Below are 22,179 nucleotides of genomic sequence, written 5' to 3' on the forward strand. Positions count from 1 at the left end.
AACATGTGACTACACACACACACACACACACACACACACACACACACACACACACACACACTCTTGTACTTCTATCTTTGTGAGTACCCTCATTGTAATAGTGAATTCCCTTGTAAGGTTATAATAGTTTTGGGTTTTTCATTAGTTTTAGTTTTAATTTTGTTGTGAATTTTTGTTTTCAAATTCAGCTAGTTTAACTTAGCTTTTAGATCGAGTTTGCTAGTTTTAGTTTAGTATTTATTTGTTTTAAATGCTTTAGTTTTAGTTTAGTTTTTATTAGTTGTAGTTTTTTGTAATGGGGTATTTGTTGAGTGGGAGATTAAAAGAGGTCACAGTAAATTTTGCCTTTATTTCCTTTGTCTTATCCATCTTCATTATGGATGAAAAAAGTTGATAAAGACAAAAACGAAGGACATTTTCACTATAATTTTAGTTAGTTTTGTATGCACACAATACAGTTTCAGTTAGTTATAATTTTTTTGGTAACCTTTAACCCTTAAAACAAAGTCTGAAATCTCAAAAAAGCCTTTAAAGAAGTGAGGACCACTTTGCAAAAATGTCCTCACTTGTTCCGGTCCTCACTATGTAGGAAGAACAAGAACACACACACACACACACACAAACACACACACCCTCACACACATATACACACTCTCGCCCTGCAGCCAATCAGTGACACGCCCGACACGAGGACCCAAAACAAACAGAAAACTGTTTAGATAACAAGTTTTATTTGTTTTTCCCCCAAAGACAAAAATTTCCAGAGTATACAAGTGTGTCATTGAATGCTTGTTAACTATGTCACTGAGAAGAAAAAAATAAATCCCTAAACTATCACAGTAAACATCCGAGAAATATACATACATAAAAATATACCTCTGAGAAAAAAATCCATATATTGACATTTCCTAACAGCTCGTAGTCGAAGGGCTCGATCAGTAGCAACAAGAAGAAGAAAAAGAAGAAGAAGAAGAAAAGAAGAAGAAGAAGAAGAGTGGTGATGTGAACATGCAGAAAGAAAAGGCCCCACCGACACGTCACGTCTCAGGTAGAACGGCTGATGGGGAATGTAGGTTAATATTGCTTTACATACTCCTTCAATCAGCTGAATATGAGAAGCAGGAGGAGTTCAGTCCACAGCGTTTACACACAGAATGGATTCTTTGGCGTTTTAGTTTTTAATAATAATAAACCACAGAAAGAGAGCAGGACTCGTCCCGACTTTAAACTAATTGCATATACGGTGATCACCTGAAGTGCTCCTGCTGTACCTCGAACAATGAGCGCTGTGACTCAGTCTGCACCGGGCGAAATATGGAAAACGGACACATTCCTCAATAAGACTCAAGAGTAAAAAATATGAACATTGCACTCTCCTCGTTAGGCACAAAAAGCCTCGTTTCTAACCGAGCTTTCAACTGGTGGAGACACGATGGGACACGAAGCTTCAAGCCCAGTTTGAGCCCTCGTATGAAATGTAAAATAATCACTTTAGGATAAACAATTATTCTGTTGTACAGAACAACAAGGACATTAATGTAATTTCTCACGAGAGCTGCGACAATCAGGATTCTGCACATTTTCAAAGACTAAATCTAAAATCTTTTCCAGGACTTTTCAAGGTGCCATAATTACATTTTTTACCAAGTGGAAGGCTGCAAAACAATGAAGAAAAAAAACACTTTAAACTATCAAAACTCTGCTAACAGCTTCAGAAAATAAATTTATTTATGTTCTTATTATAACACTTATTTTTTTAATCCACAGTAGATTACTGTAATAATTCATTGCACACAGAAAGATTGCATAACTTTTCCCAAAAAATGTTAACGATTGAACTGATTTCATGACTTTTCCAGGCCTGGTAAAAAGTAAAATTTTGAAATTCCATTAAATTTCAAGGTTTTTCGTAACCATGGCAACCCTGAATGATTAGTCTATGTAGCAACTATTTTGACAATCATTTAAATTTCATGCAAAAATGGCAGAAAATGCTTTTTTTCAGCCTCAGAAATATGAGATTTATGGATTTTCCAGATTCCAAAAAAGTTTGGACGCTGCCTAAATTGTAAATAAAATTAAAACGCAATCATTTTCTCATCATTTGTGATATTTATTTGATTAAAAAGTATAAATTGATGTCCAAAAATATGGTAATGATAAACTTGTAAATATAAATATGCATTGTTTTTGTTTACTTTTCACGCAGCGTCACAACTTTTCTGTGACGAGTTTGATGAAAATAATAATTACGAGGCACAAACTGGGCTGGAAGCTTCTCTAGATTCAAACATTATTTGTACATTTTAATGCAAAGTAACAGGAAGTGGAGCTTCTTTTTCAACCTGACCATCATAACTATACCAACAGTGATTCAGCTTATGACCTTTAAGAATCAAACAACTCTAAACATTGTTTGTGTGTTTGTTGCCGTGCAGACTGAAGCTGTTTGCTGCCTTACACTAACAGGGTATTTCCACATTTGTGGCGAGAAACAAACCAAAAAGAAAAAATCCCCAGAGTGATAGACGTGTGCTGGAATGATGCCTTAACAGAGAAACACTTTAAATGTGACAGATGAGGCTTCCACCCATCTGGATGATGAAGCAGAACGTTTTATTGAGCGGAGCCTGATTCCCTCCTGCAGATAGAAGCACACAAACACAAACCAAAGTCTGTTTTCTTACAAAAAAGGTTGCAGAGATTTTCTGAATTCTTCTGCTGAAAAGTCAAACCGCCGTTTGTCTCGTCGTCGATGGCGGCGTTAACAAATACCGTGGCCGAGAGAAGAAGAACCACGCAGTGGGAAAAAAAAAGAAAACTCCCAAGATGCAACGTGGGCGGCTGAGTTCACTCCCTGTTTGTCCGATCTGTAGAGATCCTCACACGTTCCCAAACACCCTCCTTAAATCACAAGTCTATTAAAAAAAGTGACAGCTCCTAGTCAGTGATGAGGGGCGGGGGGGGCGGGGCGGGGGGGTTCTATGTTGGGAGGAGGAGCAAGAGGAGGAGGAGGGAGGAGGAGGAGAAGGAGGGCGGTCACTCCTCGTCTGAGCTGCTGTTGTCCAGAGAGTAAACCATGAAGGCCAGGTCGGGCCGGGCCGGTACCATGGGGTTCCCCGGCTTCACCATCTCAAAGCCCATGTAGTGGAACGTTCTGATGATGGACACTGAGGAGCAAACAGGGACAACTGATGATCAATCACTAGGTCTGGTCAACTTGATTAATAACCAATTTATGCAAAAAAAAAGCCCAAGTTCTTCATGTGTGATGATGTTAGTGAGTGAAACTTGAGCTCAGTGTATAAAATGAAACATTACAACCACCAACTAGAGACCTGGAGCATTCAGAGGATGGAGGGCTGTTACACTAGATTCACTATAAGGGGCTTTCTCAGCAGGAAACAACACAAATTCTCGCACAAAATACACAAATCTACTAAATGTCAAAAGTTTCTGAAACCAGATCACAGCAGGATTTTTCTCTGCTGTTGTCTTAATGTGGGATTCTGGAGGAGTTTCATACATTTTTATCCTTTCTCGATGTTAAAAAATGTCTAAATTTAGCACCAAATGTGTTGAACAAATGGTATCAACCCAAAAATGCTGCAACAACTCATGAGACTGGAGTTGATACACTCGTATCATAATGTTCTCATGTCCACCTCTTCTACAGTTGACCTTGTATCTCCCCCTGAACATCCCCTCTGCAACAATGTTAAAAACAAGTGGAGCTCTTACATCGATCCTCTCTGTTTTTATGGAACCACAGGAACACGTAGTTAACTTTGAGCTTCTCTTCTGCAAACTCCAGCAGAGCAGTCAGCCTGAAAGAGAGAGAGAGAGAGAGAGAGAGAGAGAGAGAGAGAGAGAGAGAGAGAGAGAGAGAGAGAGAGAGAGAGAGAGAGAGAGAGAGAGAGAGAGAGAGAGAGAGAGAGAGAGAGAGAGTCAGTCATTGGTGATGACGCACATCATATTTTTTCTCCTCTTTACATAAGCGCTGCATCTTTACATAATAATGCAGTGGCAGCTGCTGGAGCGTCTGGCTGTGTGCCCGCAGCAGACAAGGTTACTCTGCTGTGGCATCGATTACAGACACACAAAGTCACGCCATGAAAACACTAACTTATTAGCATCAATTTTCATTAGAGACGTCCTGATAGAATGAAAACACCATGATGAGAACGTGAGAACAGCCTCTCTGCAGCCATACGCTGCTCAGGACCTGTTATCAGGTTATTATCTCTATTCTAACACTTTACTTCTGGTGTCTTATTTAATAACATGAAGGAATATTACACAAGAGAAATCCCCTCATACATGGGTCTCAAACTCGCGGCCCGCGGGCCAACTGCGGCCCTCGTGACGATATTTTGTGGCCCCCACCTTGATATGAAAGTTTAATGTGAGTTTTATATGAATGGCACTTTACCGTGTTGTGTGTCTTTTCTTATGAAATTGAAGCAACAAACTAAATGTTCCTCCTTTTCTTTAAACGTCGTTTAAACATCATTGTTCGTGTCAGAAGCGTTCTCATTTACTGGAAGTGTCTGGTTTTGTCTTGGCGAGGGGCAGAGCCGATAGATCGGGCAGCAGACCAAAAAAGAGCAGAACTCGTGGTCACGTAGCTGGTTTATAAACTGTCGTTCCATTAAATTTTTCTGATTCATTCCAACATCAGAGACCGAAGCTCTGGGAACCTGCTCGTCTCTTAGTTAGACGTTTTACTGCCGTCTTTGAGTCCCTGGAAATTCTCCGGACCATGTCCAGTTTTTTTGACAAGGGGACTCCTTCGGATCTTACATTAAAAGGTTCCTTTAATTACTTTTTTTGGTAATTTTGTGTCTTTTTTTGTAAATTTGTGTCTTTTTTTGTAAATTTGTGTCTTTTTTTAATAATTGAGTGTCTTTTTTAAAATACTTGTGTTTTTTTAATAAATTGTTGTCTTTCTTAAATAATTGTGAGTCTTTTTGGGTAATTTTATGTCTTTTTTTGGTAATTTTGTGTATTTTTTTTGGTAATTCTGTGTATTTTTTTGGTCATTTTGTGTCTTTTTTAAGTAATTTTGTGTATTTTTTGTCATTTTGTGTATTTTTTTAAGTAATTTAGTGTCTTTTTTTGGTCATTTTGATACTGCCTCCAGCACCAATCTTTGATTGAGGAAATCTTGTCAAGTGAAATTATCTGTCCATGCAGCAAGATCATTTCCCTCAATTTTAGTGTTTTTATCTGTTTCTATCTGTTTTTGCAGTGTACTGCTAAATTGTGATGAGGTGGTTAGTGATTTGGGAGGCTGAAGTTGTAAAGCTTTTCTTGTAGGGTAATTGTGAAGCTGATTGTTGGTTATGAAGAGATTATTAAAAACAGGGGAAGTGTTTTCTTTAATGAACCAAATACAAATTGTGCATCTTGGAAGTTGTTGATCTGATAAATGTTTAGATGCCAAGTTTTCAAAACAAAGGTAACGTCTTCTTAGACTTGGTGACACTTTAGTGACTTTAGTGTGGGTAAACCAGAGCAGGAGCTTCATGTCTTACCCCTCTTTGCTGCCCTCCACCAGCGGCCCTGCGGGGATCTCCAGGAAGAAGCTGTCTCCTGACAGAGCGGCGTCCCAGGAGGCCGAGCGGTGCTCGTTCAGCTGGTAGTGGAAGCGGAGAAAAGAGGGGTTTCCACTCGCTGGAGCGGCCTGCGTCACTGTTAACCTCTCATTCTGGAGGGAGGGCGAGAGAAAAGGAGAAACATTTAGTTTGTTGCTTCAGGTTTACTTTTCAGAAGCAAAGATTATTTTTAAACTGGAAGAAACCTCTTCGTCTCAAAGCTCTAGAGACAGAAAGTGCCTTTAACCATATAAAGCCTGAACCATGAAATAATTGCCAGAAAATTCTATTTTTTTTAAACTGGAGTGATAATTGAACATGCTGACAAAAAAAAAAACCCTATCAATTTGCTTATATGCATTCTGATTTGTATCATATTTGATACATCAGGTCTTTTTGTGCAATTTGTTACTCACATTTTGTTTTTCTTGAACTAACAAAAACATATAAAACCTAATATTTTTAACCTATTAAGACTTTGACTTTCCCTTTAAACATTTTCCTCAAACATATAAAAAATGTTTTTTCCCATATAACACAACATCAAACATCTGCAGATATGAAGTTTTCATGAAGCAACGACGGAGCGACCAGAGGAAACCTGTTTATCTTCAACACATTCCGGTTGGAAACACCCTGATGATGTAACAGTCTCAAAAGCTTGTGTATCGAATAATATACACTTGGTTTTATAGGGTTAAATTGGATCTATAGGAGCTGGAAGTGTAAACACAGATTTACCCGGACCGGAATTTAAACAGATTTTACCTTGCTAGCTCCCTCGAACAAAGTCCATGTAAGATCCGAAGGAGTCCCTGTGTCAAAAAAACTAGACATGGTCCGGAGAACTCCAAACGACAGCTGAAGGGTCGTTGACTCAAAAGACGGCAGTAAAAAGTTTAACTACACCAAACAATTTTCACAGTCCCAGACTAAAAACTGAAAGTCTTTAGTAAATCTAAGAGTTTAAATGGATTCACGGCGCTCGATCGTTAAGTGTGCGGTAGTAACCTGCTCCGTTTCAAATGTGTTTCCTAGTCTTGGGTTGGCGATTATATCAAACGTGTTTGATATGATCGCAAGTCGCAGTCACGTAACACAATCACAGACCAATAGAAGAGCAGGGGAAAGGTCCCCGGTTCCAGACCAGCCAGTAAAACCACTTCGACAGGAAAAAGGACACATATTTATAAACCAGCTACGTGACCACGAGTTCTGCTCTTTTTTGGTCTGCTGCTCGCTCCATCGGCTCCGCACCTCGCCAAGACCAAACCGAACACTTCCAGTAAATGACACGAACAATGAAGTTTAAATGACGTTTACATTATGTGGAAAAAGGACACAAGAGGTAATGAAGCGCACTTTTTTGACAAGCCAACAGGAGGGAAAACATTTGTTGCCACAATACACATTCTGACTTTCACAGGCAACGTTGATCGGAACGTCCTCACGTCTTCTTACCTGTAAACACTTTTATCTTATTAAAACCTCAGTTTTTCAGTTTGAAACCTGAGTCATGGGGTCTTTACCATGTTTAGTGTTGGGTGTTATTGGCGATATTGCTTTAAGAAAAACAATATACAATATTATCGTCCAAACAGAAGCTGAAGAGAAATTCAGACCAGTGTTGCCAACTTTCTCTCTATATTTGGCGACTATTCAGAGCCCTCTAGCGACTATTTTTCAAATAAGCGACTAGCAACAAATCTAGAGACTTTTTCTGGTGTTATTGGAGACTTTTGGAGACTCGTTCCTACTCTTCTTAACGAGTCTCCCTCATCCCAAAGCACTCACAATCGGCCCAGTCCTCCCGCAGCAGTCTCTCCCAGCTGCAGTCACAGAGCCGGAGGGGATGTTAACCCCTTAGTGTCTAGTCTACAAATCGCACATGTGCAAAGTCGCTGCTGGCTGGTTTATGTTAGTGTCTCTTTTGGGTGACTTTAGGCCGGATAAAGGAGGAGGCTTGGACTTGTGACAGAAGACAGTGCACTTGCAGTTCGTCTAGGCAGAATGTCCTCAAGTCTTCTCACCTGTATCTACTTTTATTTTTATTAAACCCTCAGTTTCAGTTTGAAACCTGAGTCATGGGGTCTTTACCATGTTTAGTGTTGGGCCTTTTGGCGAGATTGCTTTGAGAAAAACAACTATATACTGTATTAACTTCCACACAGAATCTAGAGAACTTCACAACAGGTGTTCCATTATTGAATAACTCTTTTAAATAAATAAATTCTTTTATCGCCGTGTTGAACAATAAGCTGAAGCCTGACGCAGCCACACCCATACAACAACTCATCTCAGACATGTTAAACCTTCTACACCATCAGTAAACATCAGACTGTACAAAGAGTTAAGTGTTGTGCCCAAACGTCCAGACGAGTCAGAGAGGAAGTGGCTGTGGTTGGGTTGGGTATCTGAGAGAAGCAGAACTGAGGATAGTTTCTGCAGAAAAACGAGTCTCACACTGTAACTGATGTGTTGTTAAACCACTTCTGCCTTCAGAGACGAGGCTCTGGTGTTTACAGCATGTGACGAGCCGCCACGAGTTCTGTGTCACCGTCCAATCACCCACAACAGACAGGAAGGTTGGGAAAGTATGTTTGTTCCACATTATTAAACTATTTACATTTTCACAACCTCTCTTTTCATTTCCTCTCCGCTCTGTGTGAACAGACTTTCAGTGAATATTTATAATGTGGCTGCTTGTCTCAGCAGAATCACTCACGGCTTCCCAGTTGTGCTGAGCATCGCAGAATTTAATGTTTTAACAGGAAGTAGTTGGTTCAAACGCTCTAGTTTTGGCAGAAGTTTAAATGGGATGTGAAATAAAGTAATTTTGAAGAAATGTCAAAATTTGAAGCTTTGTTTTGGTAACTTCTTCTAATGGAAGTGTTCAACACATATGATCCATTCAAGGACCGTTGGGAAGTTCAAACTATAATGTCTGTTTTAACAGTTTCTTTCTTTAGGGGCTCAGATTGGGGTTTTGGTGAAGAAAACCAAGGTTTTGCTCATCACTGCATTTTTTTTTTGTCTGTTGCTGGGTTTTGGTTGTTCATTAATATTTGGATTGCTGTTTGGTTGCAACTTGGGTTGGGCAATATGGACCAAAAGTCATATCCCGATATATTTAGGCTGAATATCGATAAATTATATATATCCCGATATTTTTTATGTAATTTTAAGAGAGAGCAAATGTTCTAAATGTTTTTAAAAATCAAAGCTCCATAAAGTGCACATTTATATAAAAAACTATCTTAAATAAAAATAGCGAATGAAATAAAATAGGCTAATCTTTTACTGAAATAAGTACATTTATATGAGAAAAGAATGAAACATTATAAAAAAAACTAAATATAGACCCTCCAAACCCTAGTAAGTTATATATTTTATATATAAAGAAAGAGAAGAAATTTGAACTATATCGATATCTGCGATATGGTCTAATTCCATATCACGTTTAAAAATATATTGATATATCTTTTATATCAATATATCGCCCAGCCCTAGTTGCAACTAACGATTATTTTCAGTGTTGATTAGTTGTTTGATCTATAAAGTGTCTTTGTTTCCCAAAGCCCAAGATAATGTTCTTAAATGTCTTGTTTTGTCTACAACAAGCTCAGTTTAGTGTCATACAGGAGGAAAAAAAACACAAAATATTCACATTTAACAGCTAGAATGGCAGTACTGAGTTATTTTCTTGATAAATAAGAAACTGATGAATCCATGTAGTTTGATTAATGTATTGTTGACAACTAATCTATTGATCTTTGCAGCTCTAGACTGCTGCTAAATGTACTGATGTGATGTTGCAGCAGTGTTTTCACTCAGTAGATGCATGTAAACACTGATAAAGACACGACAGAGTGTTGCATAACTTTCATGCACAAGTCTGAAAGAAGATAAAATATTTAAATGTTGCAGGAGTTTGTGACCAAATCTGATGAACGGTAATGTTTGAAAGGGTTTTTTTTTTGTGGAGGACAGATGAGGAGGTTATATGACAGTTGTGACTGATCTGTCTGATCCTAAATCTCTAATCCTCCGGGACAGTCAGACAGTCACGTGTGCACGGGACAAACACACACACACACACACACACACACACACACACACCTGTATTATTTTACATTCTTATGTTATCTCCATGTAATAAACTTATTTCTCTACATCATAACATTTTAACCCAGCAAGAGAAAATGAGGTGAAATAATTTTTTCTGAGAATAATTTGTTTTGAGACGAGCTTTTATCAGAAGCCGCGTCCCTGCAGCTTGCTTTCAAACCGCAGTGGGGATGATGAAATGAGGAGTTTTATAACAAAACATTTATTTTTTTTAAAATGAGTAGCGCATATCATATTTTTGTGTTATTGTTGAATTCCTGTGGTTCAGATGTGTGGTTATAGATTTGATGTCAGCAGAAGCTTTGCAGCTGTGTGTGTGTGTGTGTGTGTGTGTGTGTGTGTGTGTGTGTGTGTGTGTGTGTGTGTGTGTGTGTGTGTGTAGTTGTGTAGTTGTAGAGGACGGTCACCTTGTGTAGTAGCACGCCGAGAGAGTGATCCCTCACAGTCCCTCGCCCACCCGGGATCTTCTGTTGTGGGTGAGGGGCATCAGGAGCACCACAGAGGCCCTGGAGACTGAGGGATGGAGCCGGGGAGCCGGGACCCCGATAACCAGGAACTGAAGAGAGAGAGAGAGAGAAAGAGGAGTCGGTTAGAGGTTCATCTGTCCTGTACTGCCCTAAAGCAGCTATTCTCAACCTTGGGTGAGATGATTTCTGGGGGTCGCCAAATCATTTTGGAAGTCAGCTCTGTCTCCACTGTGTTAAAGTGTACACATATGTTAATGTGTTTTAGCCTTTTTGGTCATTTAATGACTTTATTTGGGTCATTGTGGGGGGTTTTTTTTTGGTAATTTTGTGTCTTTTCTGGTCATTTTGTGTCTTTTTTGGTCATTTTGTGTCTATTTTTGGTCATATTATGTCTTCTTTTGGTCATTTTGTCTTTTTTGGTCATATTGTGTATTTTTTGGTCATTTTATGTCTTTGTTAGTCATTTTGTTTCTTTTTTTGGTAATTTTATGTCTTTTTTGGTCAATTTGTGTCTTTTTGTGGTCATTTATTGTCAATTTGAGTCCTTTTTTGCTTAATTTTATGTATTCTTTTGGTCAGAGAGATGTTTTAGTTGTTGTCTGCTTCATTATTTGTGCAAAATTCGTTGTATCAACTGAGTTTGTATGATCTGAACTGTGCGTGTGAGATTCTGTTCAGTGAGGGTCGCGGACAACATGCATGTTAAATTGGGATTCGCGACTCAAAAAGGTTCAGAACTACTGCTCCAAAGAATAAAAAATAAAAAAACCCTTTCACACACACACACACACACACACACACACACACACACACACACACACAGTGTCTCTTATGCCAGCTCTAAAACTACACTGGGAAGCAAATGAAGAACAATTAAATGCTATCGATATTCAACAACTGTAGGCCCTCCAGAATAATTACATTATCGACTTATCGAGCTCAGCAAAAGTTATCGAGGTCATCTCCAGAAATCGTTTAATAGCGCCGGTTGTGTAAGGATGTCACCAACATTTCAGCCAGCATGACGCCACAGAAACAACAAGTTTTAACCAAACACTTGAAGTGTTTTTCTACAGCGCCAAAGCTGAAAAAAACAACAACTTTGTGGTGGCGCTGCTTCCGTCCTCACACAGACAATTAGTGCTATTTTTGTGTTGTCCGGACATGATTATTTCTGGGAAAATGTCTCATCCAACAAAATCGTGACAGGCATAAAAATTGATTAAAGTAAACCACATTTCTTTGACAGAGGAAACAGGCCTGTGACGGTTCTGGCTAAACAGTGACTGGGCATTTCCTAACAAGCTTGGACAAAAAGAAAAGCTGCACTCATTGTGAGACAAAACTAAAAGCTTGCCAAACTAAACGGTTTGGACTGTGTTGGTGTTGGCTGCTTCCAAAGGTTAGAGAGTCCATCCAGTGTTCAGGATTAGGTCAGAGTCACTGAGGTGTCGGGGCTAAGAACTGAAAACCCAGTTAGTTCGGTTTAGTTGTTTAGGAGCCAAAACGCAAAACCGACATTTAAATTTCTTAATTATTTCTTTTGTGCTGGTTCACAATTGGAACCAGATCTAGGTGTCCAACCTTAACATACTAACAAACACAGCAAGGCGTCAACAAAAGAGGAAAGAAGAAGATGTAAACAATGCACAATCAACCCTCTGAGCCCCGGGTTTGAAAAGTAGGTTTTCTTCGAATAAAAAAACAAAAAAACAAAATAAAAAACAGCGTGAATTTGACCTTTCAGATGGTCCTTGAATGGATTGAAGTTTCGAACATTTCTGTTATAAAAAAGTGACCAAAACGAAGCTTAAATTAGTCGTCTGCTTGCACAGACCTGAGAGGAGAGGACATTTACTGAATATATTGCAGTGAAATACAAGGCCACAGTGAGTAAAATGTAAAAAAAGCCACAAAAAAACCTCCCTCAAACTGCTTGCTGGGGTTCAGAAGATTAAAAACAGATATACAGGTGGAAAAGATGGAAAAGTCCATTTCCAGTAGTTCAAGTCAAACAGCTCCAACCAAGTATTGAGTCACATAGATGGACATACATTTCAGACGCCAACATTTCCATATTAAACATACTTTAAAAAAAAAAATGTAGGCACTGTATTTTAGGTCTTCATTAAATGTAAGACATAATCATTATAATTACAAGAAATTAAATAAATTAAGACATGGAATCTTTCATTCTGTGTGTAATGCATCTATATAATGTGTTATTTCCACTTTTTGAAATGAATTACTGACATAAATAAACTTTTCTATGATATTCTAATTCATTGAGGTGCACCTGTATATATTTACTTTTTAAATCACCTTTGCAATTGTTTTAGAATGCATCCAGGGGGAATCCTCAACTGAAACATGTAAGGACTAACCCTGCTCCTGCTGCAAACATCTCCACTTATTGCCTCACTCACACGGCACCATTTTAACTTCATTAAGACGCCTCTGGTTAGTAAATATAAAGCACCTGTGGCAACATGCCCCACCTCTGCATCCAGAGGACAGCCAGAGGGATTCAACAGGATTACACTGCACATTACAACAAACATGTTTGTTATGTGCTTTGCAGGTTCCCATCTGTTTGTCCAAACATGTATTGAACTTGGAACAAGTTGACTTTAGGAGAAATACTGTAATGTTTGTCTCAGGCAGAAGAAACTAGGGTTGTCACGATACTAAAATGTTCAACTCGATACCGATACTCAGGAAAATATTCGATACTCGATACCATTTTAGATACCACAAGGATAAAAACAAAGACCCCAAAATGTAACAGAAATATTTTTACCAACAAGAAAAATGCAACATGTAAAAATGAACAGAACCACAGGTTAAATATTTATAATTAAAATAAAAGTTGTGCAAAAAGAAACTGCAAATATGATAACAAGCTTCAGGTCTGAGGTAGTGCAAAAAATAAATAAATACAATAAAATTTAGAACAATATTTTGTATGCTGTGCACAATATTAGGCAAGCTTGATAAGTCGACACTTCTCTGCTTTATTCTGGGACTTCAAGAGAGAAAATAACACTTTTCATCGATACTTTTTTAAAATGAGTATCGTATCCGGATACAACGTTTTAGTATGGATACTTTTGACAACCCTAGAAGAAACTGCCAGACAAGTTTCTCATCAGAAGTCACACAGTGTCCTTAAACATGAGACTCACTGGTCCAGTTGGTCGGGTCTGGCTGGTGATCTATATATATAGATGTCAGCATATTATGCCAACCCTGTGACCACAAGGCAAACAGATTGAAATCATCACACACAAAGAAGGAACAGACCGTGTGATGTGGGCAAACAAGAGCGAGTTTCAGTCCACTGATTCTGCAGAAAATCCCCCAGAGGCTGATTGTTTCTGTGTTTGATGCCCTGACAGACAGAATTAGAGCGTCTGATTGATAACTGCATTCAGAGAGTTCCTGACAGGTTGTGCGTGTGGTGGAAGGCATGCTTCACAAACAAGCACATGATCTGTAAACACCTCTGCAAATAGCTGCTGAGGCTTTCGGGAACAAGTCTCTGGCGTTTTGAGTTACAGCCGTGCATCTCGACACAGACATGATGGCAGCCGGCCCACGTTGCCAGACCACCCTGGGCATGAGGGCTGAGGAGGGGTGCATCAAGATGTGGCCTTTTATATAGGACGTCCCTGTCATACCTTTATATAAGAGTAGAAGTGCTTCAATATGCGTGTGTTTGTGTGTCTGTACATAAAAGTATAAATTGTCTTTTTTTTCCCCTTTCTGTTTTTGCCCTTTTTTAATTTTATTTATTATTATTATTACTTATTTTTTTAATTTTATTTTTATTAATTATTTTTATTTTTATTAATTATTTTTATTTTTTTATTATTATTTTTTATTTTAATTTTATTTTTTTTAATTTGATTTATTAATTATATTGTATTATTTCATATTCATTTTTTATTTTACTCATTTTATTAATTATTTATTTCGGCCTTGTGAGAGGTGGGTGGGTGGGATTGATTTGTTGTTTAATGTTACTGTTCTGTAACTTGAAAAATCTATAATTAAAGTGCTTAAAAAATTAAAAAAAAAATTTTTGGCCTTTTAGACGAGTAAGTTCCCTCCCCAGCCTGCCTCAGTTTCATCCCCGAGAGATTCTTCCATCTTTAAACCTGACATGACAGGTTTTGATATTTGATATTAAGCAAATAAGAAACATGCATCTGTGTTTTTGAGCCAGGCTGAAGCTGTGCAGCCAGTTTCCCTGCAGACCGGACAGGTAACCTGGACAACCTGATCTGCATAGCTACAAGCCAAGAGAGTGAGCAATGGAAAACAAAGCTCATTATGTCTGCTGGCCTGTTTACTTTCCAGCAGCAACTGCACGTTCCCTTTCTCTGTCCCGTCACTGGCTGCTTCTTAACCATGCAGGGACGACACATGAACCAAAACTATTAAAGTGTGCAAACAACCGTCTGAATTTTTTACCGTTTCCTCATGTTTCACAGACTTAATCATCATCGTTATTTATTCAAGAGGTAAATTACCAGAATAATATAAATGATTGCATGTAAAAATCTTGATGCATGATTTGGGGAAAAATATCAAATTGGAAGAAAAACTAATAAAAATGGAGGTAAGGTTGCAATCATGACACACAGAAAGCAGACATTGCTTAAAAATTAGGGCTGCACCGATTTCCTTAATTTTGCGGGATCGGCTATTGGCCGATTCTTTTACATCAAATCGATCTTATCGAGCGATCTTTTCTACCTCTGCAAAGGTCTGAAAGTGCGTCTGCACGTACCTGTACTTCTGCATTGTATATATGTTGTACTATAACAAAACCAAAAACTCAGAACACTTTATTTATGGTTGCACTTCTTTTGTCCTGTAAATTGTTGCTATTTATTTTAAGTTCAATATTTTATTAACTACCTCACAGATTGTGATTTCCTTCATTTGTTAAAGAAAAATACTGCTGTGTTAATGTTTTTCAATAAAATAAGATTCAAACATTGAAGGTGTATGCTGTGAGCTATAAAAAAAAAAAAATCGGTAACGGCAGGTCAGGCTTTTTAAAAATCGGTGATCGGCCAGAAAATTGCATTCGGTGCACCCTGAATAAAAATCTACAAGACTCTCAAGTCTGAAAACAGTCAGACGGCCAAGTTTCACTTAATTTATTCCTCAGAAAGTGAGACAGTCTGTGTGGGGGACGACAGGTAGGACGCAGATGGAGGAAGAGATTAGCTCGCCTGCCAAGATGTCAAGACCTGCTTCTCTTTTTCCATCTTCCCGTCCAGAAACAGGCGAGAAGAGTCCGTCCTTGATGCAAATGCCAGCTTGTTTTGAAAGGCAACACTTTCATCGTCTGACATTTTAGCCGCGCACCAAGTAGCTGCCCCCCCCTCCCTCCTCCTCCTCCTCCTCCTCATGTCCCATGATGCCACTCCAGCTGGAGAGCTGCACCCCCCCAACCCAAAAAGGTCACAAGTTCATCCTAAAAACAGAATATAGGTTACGCTCTTAAAGAAGGTCGGGTGAAAGGGGCTGGGTGCAGCACTCTGTGAAGGTCAAGCCTGGGCTGTATTAATATGCTGGAGAGGATTTAATCATCTGTGTGTTGCAGCGAGACTCAAAGATGCCAAGTGCGTCATCGTCCCACTCTGCCAGCAGGGTGTGTGTGTGTGTGTGTGTGTGTGTGTGTGTGTGTGTGTGCAAGAGGGCATTTTTTTAAGGATGAATGCTTCTGCTGCCAGTGGGTTGTTTTGAGAACTGATTCAGGTGAATTGTTTGAGGGGATGAACGCTGAGTTGGCCGGGTGCTGAGGCGTTCAGCCGACAGCCAAGAAACACACAAAACAGGAAGCGCTCTGGCAAGTCCTCCAAGAAGACCGCAACACAGCAAACCCCACTTCTAACGCTGTAATTACCAGCTTAGTAATGGAAAATAAAGACCAAACTTAAACCCAGATTGTCAACAAAAACAAGCTTGATAGCCTTAAAAGAAAAAAGAGAGAGAGAGAGAGAGAAGAGGTTGAGGTTGGAGAGGTAAACAGCAGGAAGATAAACAGGAGAGTCCTCAGACCTCCGACAACCTCTGGAAGTTTGGCAGAGCGGCAGGTCGGAAAGATGTCGAGACAGAAACAGGAAAGGCACACATGCTCCGTGTGGATGGATGTATTCCTGTCAAAACACGTTGAAGTGACGCCTGCAGCCAAACTGTGGCTGCGCAAGACAAACACAAGACAACAAACACAACCCAACGAGTCCAAGTAACAAGGCCGGGATGTTCAAATAAGCGAAACAACAGAGGCAGGACCTTTGACACGCCTATAAAAAAGTATTTAATCAGAGGAAAACTCTCTTTTCATGAGGGAGGGAATCATAAGAGGACCCACAGAGTATTGTGAAAGCTTATATTGCAATTTATTACTTTTTTTTAAAGCTAAATATGGTGTCCCCAAAGAAAAACTTTATCAGTTAACAACTACAAACACATAACTTGACAAACTAGAGATCTAGAGCATTTAGAGGATGGATGCGCTTCCACACTATATTGACAATATATTTATATTTTGAAACCAACTCCCAGCATGGATTTTTCTCTGGTGTTCCTGAAAGTCTTGGTGTCTTAATGTGGGATTCTGGAGACAATTTTTTGTCAATCCATGAGTTAAAAAAGGTCAAATTTAGCACCAAATCCTGGGAACAAATTAATTGAATAATTCCTGACATTTTATTACAGATTTATGTTTATAATATCTTGACAGTGCTGAGCTGCATCTCACAGTCCAGTTCCAGTTTTTAGATAACGATCACCACTTCTATGTGACATCTACTGTTGACCTTCTGTCTCCCCCTAAAGACCTGCTGCCCCCCCACCACAAATCCTCTATTAAAAAAAGGATAATAAAAAAACCTTTACATAATAATTTGCCCCACCCAGAATTGGGTGAAATCCAACACCTGTGCTGGTGAGGCTGAGCTCAGGGTTGTGTCAGTACAGGCAGCTCTGTGAGCCTGTTGCAACAATACATTTACAAGTATGACACCAAGCTGAGGAATGAGCAGAGCAACGTCATAATTCATCGAATCATTAACGCAGAATTTGAACCTGCGTGTCTGCCACCCCGTTGACAAAACATTGGCTTTGACAAGAAGCATCAAGCTATTAATGTCAGAGCAGAGAGGGAGGGTGTGTCTGACACAGCGACTATCTGTGGTGGCACTTAAACTCTGGGTGGAGCCGGGACGACACCAGACGCTGTCAACAAGTCGGTTTAATCAAAAACATCTGCAGAGAAACTGAAAACAACCTGGTTTCCATCCTGTGGTTTCAGTTCTGAAGAAATATAGCATTTAAGTGACTAACAGTAACTGTATGAGACAATTTCACTTTTCATTTCATATTTTTTCCCAGTTTGTTGCCTTCTGATCAGATTATGAATGTTTTTTTGCAGAATATATAATGCAGAAATCAATGCTCAGGGTGATTTAGAAATGGTGTTAGCTCTTTATTTAAATTTTATTTAATCTGCATTCAAAATGGTCACTGATCACATGATACTGAACATAAAGTACTGATGTTTATTTAGCTATTTATTCCTTATTTAAATGGCCAGTAGTTGACTGATACTGAGCATACAGTACTGATGTTTATTAAGGCATTATAAATATAAATATATATATATGCATTTTTCATATTTAGCAAGTGATTCATACTGAACATAGATATAGTAACTAACAGTTAATATTAAAAAAAAAAGTTTTTTCTTCTCTATAACTGACTGACAACATCATGCACTAACTGTATAATAATGTTTAATATTCTTTAATAAAGTTATTCGTTTGAGAAAGCAGTTTTCTGGGTCATTTAGGTGCAAAAACCGGGTCACAACCCACATAGAAACGGTTTATTTTCATTCCAGCTCAAAAATAACCTATAAATCAGTCCCTATTTCAATAACTAGCGATTTTATGTATTATTTTTATAGGTCACGGTCTAGTGAGTAGGCTTATTTTTCCAGTGTACTGTGCCAATGTCCCGCCTGCAGTCTGCATGTTTCTCACTAGCACATGCATGATAAAAGGTTACCACTGCAGTCAGCGAGAACAGCTGAGGTCGACATCTCCTCATCTCAGCTGAAACCGGTTTGGGCACAGTTAATGTTTTGGTTTCGTTACGGAAAATTCAACCGCGCTCTGATCTGGAATCTTCCAGAAACCACAGCAGCCAGTGGAGAGGTCAGTCTGCCAGACGCTCAGGTGGGTCAGGTTAGATAACCCTGCTGTTTCTGACTGCATGCACGCCACTCACACACACATAAACAGAATCCATTGATGCTTGAGAGGTGAACCAGCAGATGAGGGGAGTTATGCAACCAGGCTGATGTAGGCCAGTTGATGCCTTTAGCTGACACGGCCGTAACAGTAACAGAGCTAATATAGTCACAGCTCCGGCTCACAGCATCAATGGACCTCCCCCTCTCTGCACTGCAGACGATTAATCCCACAGAGGACAAAAAAAAGATGCATGTACCTATTAATCTTCTCTACCTTACTATAATATCGTTTATTACATAAAAAACCTTGTATTGCATTTAAAAAAACGACAGATTAGCACCTCAGCGACAGCCGGTCCCTGCAGGACTACTGTGGTGACGCAGGAAGAGGAACATCCAGTGCAAAACACAACACAGCAGTCTAAGGTCACTGTGCTGCGACTGCACATGCACACTGTAAAGAATGTGAAGTGAAGGTAATATTATGCAGCTACCTTCAGGACAGTATGTACAGTGGAGCTAAAGCCACTTTCAATCATCACATGAATTAGCATTTATTTGATAATCAGGGTTAAATCATACATAGGCTATATGGTATGGGTTTATAGAATAAAATATATCAGAAAAAATTAATCAAAACTTTAAAATACCAATATCTAGCCTGCAGAATATGTCTGTTGGCGTCAAACACCAGACTAAAACTCAAAAGATACATTTTCAATCATGTAATAAGAAGGAACCAGCCAATGTTCCATGTTTGTGATGTTTTCTGATACACTTTACTAAATAAATATTATTTTAAAATGTAAGATTATCCGTCATTCTTTTGTCCATGAGATGCAGGTAATAAATGATTATCTGTCGGTTAAAGAAAATCCACATTGTGCATCCTAAGTTGTTATGGGAATTCAAAAACATAAATGATAATAATTCATTCAACTTTTCACAGTCAGGATATATTCAAGGAGCCTTTATTTTTAATGTACACTCAAAGTAATATGATCAAAGTCTGTTTAATGCATCTCCAAGAGGAAGGAAAGAGTCTACAAGTTTTTACAAAACAGATCTTGTTAGTCTATAAAAGCCTCTTTTATTAATTATTATTATTATTTGATACATTGATGTCTGATTTGATAAAATATGTTTAGAGTTTCTCTATAAAAGCCAAACTATGTTTGTTAATTTTTGTCCTACACTTCAGTAGAAAAAATATCATTTTAACATACAAAAGTTGCAAAATGATCAGTTATCAAATCGCCCATGAGACTCAGGAAATAAATAATTACATCACCTTTTTTTTTTAAGGGATCCCTAGATGTCAGGGTGATTTAAATAAATAAAAAAAATAATGTATTGGCTGTAGCTCAAAGTGCTGCTTGGAGATATTAAATGACCTTGCAGCTCCACATCCACTAATAAACTATTTAAAGTTTGCAGTCATGTGTTCAAGGATCATTATTGGTTTAAATAACATGTTGACAGTGGGTCTAAAGCATCTCTCTGGATGTTTAACTTCTACTCCTGTGCAGCATCCAGCTCTGTTTGCCCACTGAGAGTAAAAAACAGAATAAAAACATTTATCCGTGTTGTTGTTGTTGTCAGTCTGTAAACAGACTCTTGTTTGTTTACAGCGCCCTGTCTGTCATTACCGTAATTACCCTATGTTTTTTTTGTTTTCTGTCGAAGTTTGTTTCCTGCAAGCTAGCTTAAAGTAAAGTCAAGCTATTTTAACAACTTTATAAAAGTTTACAGACCGAAACAAACATCTAAGTTGATGAACTGCAGCCGTTAAAGAGTGTTTCAGCATCTCCTACCTTTCCTCTGTGTTCAGCATGATAGCTTCGAGGAAACACGGGTCTTTAGCTCCTTTTTGACAACTAAAACAGTTACTATTCGATAAGAACTCGACGGAATAGTTCACCATCCGTAAATAAGACAAAACCACGTTGCGGTAAAAGTGTCTCTGGTGCGGCTGTTTGCGGGGAAAGAGAGCCCGGGATCAGTGCTCACACAACGGCTCCACAGCGGAGAGTCTGCGGTCCGCAGCTCCGCGGAGGGCTTTTATACCCGCAGCAAGGCATCATGGGTAATCCACCGGGACGATAAACAAGCCTTCAAAATAAAATAAACAAACTGACATAAAACTGTTCAAACCACAGAAATTAAAATAATTATATGTGTATAAATATAGAATATGTAGTTTATTTATATGGTAAAACACATATAGTAAACATACGCGTTGAAGGCCTATAATAATAATGGTTTATGTTTAGTGTGCAATAACTTTCATGAACTTAATGGTAGTTTTATTTAAAACTTAATAAAGAAAAAGAAAGAAAGAAAGTTTGGGGTATTAAATAAAGAAGATAAAACAAAACAAAAACATGAAATAAATAAATAAATTTAATAAGAAATAGATTAATGAAACAAAATAAATATTAAATATAAAAGTAAATACATAGTGGGAATTAATATAAAGGAAAATGTATGTCACATTTTATTAATATATTTTACCTCCAGCTTCTGTCCTGCTACTCAAATACTATATAAGTTTATGGTACTTGCACTTTACTTGAGTTTAAGCTATTGTACACTGTACTTTTTACTAACTCTATTTTACTCTGAAGGCTCAGATAAATCAATAAATAATGATGATGATAAAATGTAATTTTGTAAACGTAATTAAAATGAGCTTCACCTTAATTATCAACAACATTAAATTGATGAACACATTATTCATGAATTGATTCATTATCTTTAATTCATTATACAATACAATACAAAAAAAATACATACAAACATGAGTAAATGCATAAATAAAAACAAACTTAATGAAATGATAAATAAATATGAGCTCCACTTTTATTAGTGGCAATGTTGAATTGATGAACACATTATTTATTAATTAATTAATTAATTAATTAATTAATTAATTATCTTCAAGTGCATATTCAATAAATGAATGAATGAATAAATAAATAAATAAAAAAATAAAATAAAATAAATAAAAATAAAAATAAAAATAAAAATAAAAATAAAAATAAAAATAAATAAATAAATTAATTAATTAATTAATTAATTAATAAATTAAAATGAGCTCCATCTTTACCAGCTGTTATAGGACAATATAATATTTTCCTAAATGAGCCATTTTTACCTAATAAGTATTTTTACTTTTAGAAAACATTTTGATACCGTTGTAAGCTTTCTCTGAAAAACATGCTATGCTATAGAGTATTTGCCCCGAGGGATTGACCTACTTGTATAGCTCTTTTCTCTCTAAATCAGTGCTCTGCAGGATTAGCTCACTTGTGGCCTGACTGAGGTGTTCTGCATTCAGACCCTCAGTTTTTTTTTAGCTAGTCAGCAGTAAGTACTGCCTATACATATCCAGGACAAATGTTGCATGTTGCAAACTGTATTCTGACCTGAAATAGAGCTATGTTTCATTTTAGTAATCCTCACTCTTAGTTCTAAAATGTTAATATTAATTTAAAATGACATATTTTACCCTCTCACCAAGTCTTTTATAGCTCAAAAGCTCAATGTAGCTCAATAGCTCTCACCTCACTAGAACATGTCTTGAAATATTAATTGTTTTCCTTTATAATATTCACACTTTAAAGCAGCTACGCTAAGTCATTTTATCGCTTATGAAACAGTCTCTGTTTAAATCTGATGCCTATATATGACCTACATATCCTAACAAGGC

The 22,179-nt window shown here is 37.8% G+C and overlaps 1 protein-coding gene across 1 annotated transcript; it reads right to left on the reverse strand.

Moving 5' to 3' along the window:
* Positions 1 to 896: 896 nt before the first annotated feature.
* On the reverse strand, positions 897 to 20,493 carry oaz2a (ornithine decarboxylase antizyme 2a). The gene is given in 6 exon segments (XM_059335009.1): positions 897 to 3,170; positions 3,742 to 3,827; positions 5,538 to 5,710; positions 10,133 to 10,213; positions 10,215 to 10,281; positions 20,282 to 20,493. Coding segments are annotated over 6 exon segments (648 nt in total). The 5' UTR covers positions 20,392 to 20,493; the 3' UTR covers positions 897 to 3,039.
* Positions 20,494 to 22,179: the final 1,686 nt, after the last annotated feature.

This window comes from Centropristis striata, chromosome 6 (genome assembly GCF_030273125.1).
Source record: "Centropristis striata isolate RG_2023a ecotype Rhode Island chromosome 6, C.striata_1.0, whole genome shotgun sequence".
NCBI lineage: Eukaryota > Metazoa > Chordata > Actinopteri > Perciformes > Serranidae > Centropristis > Centropristis striata.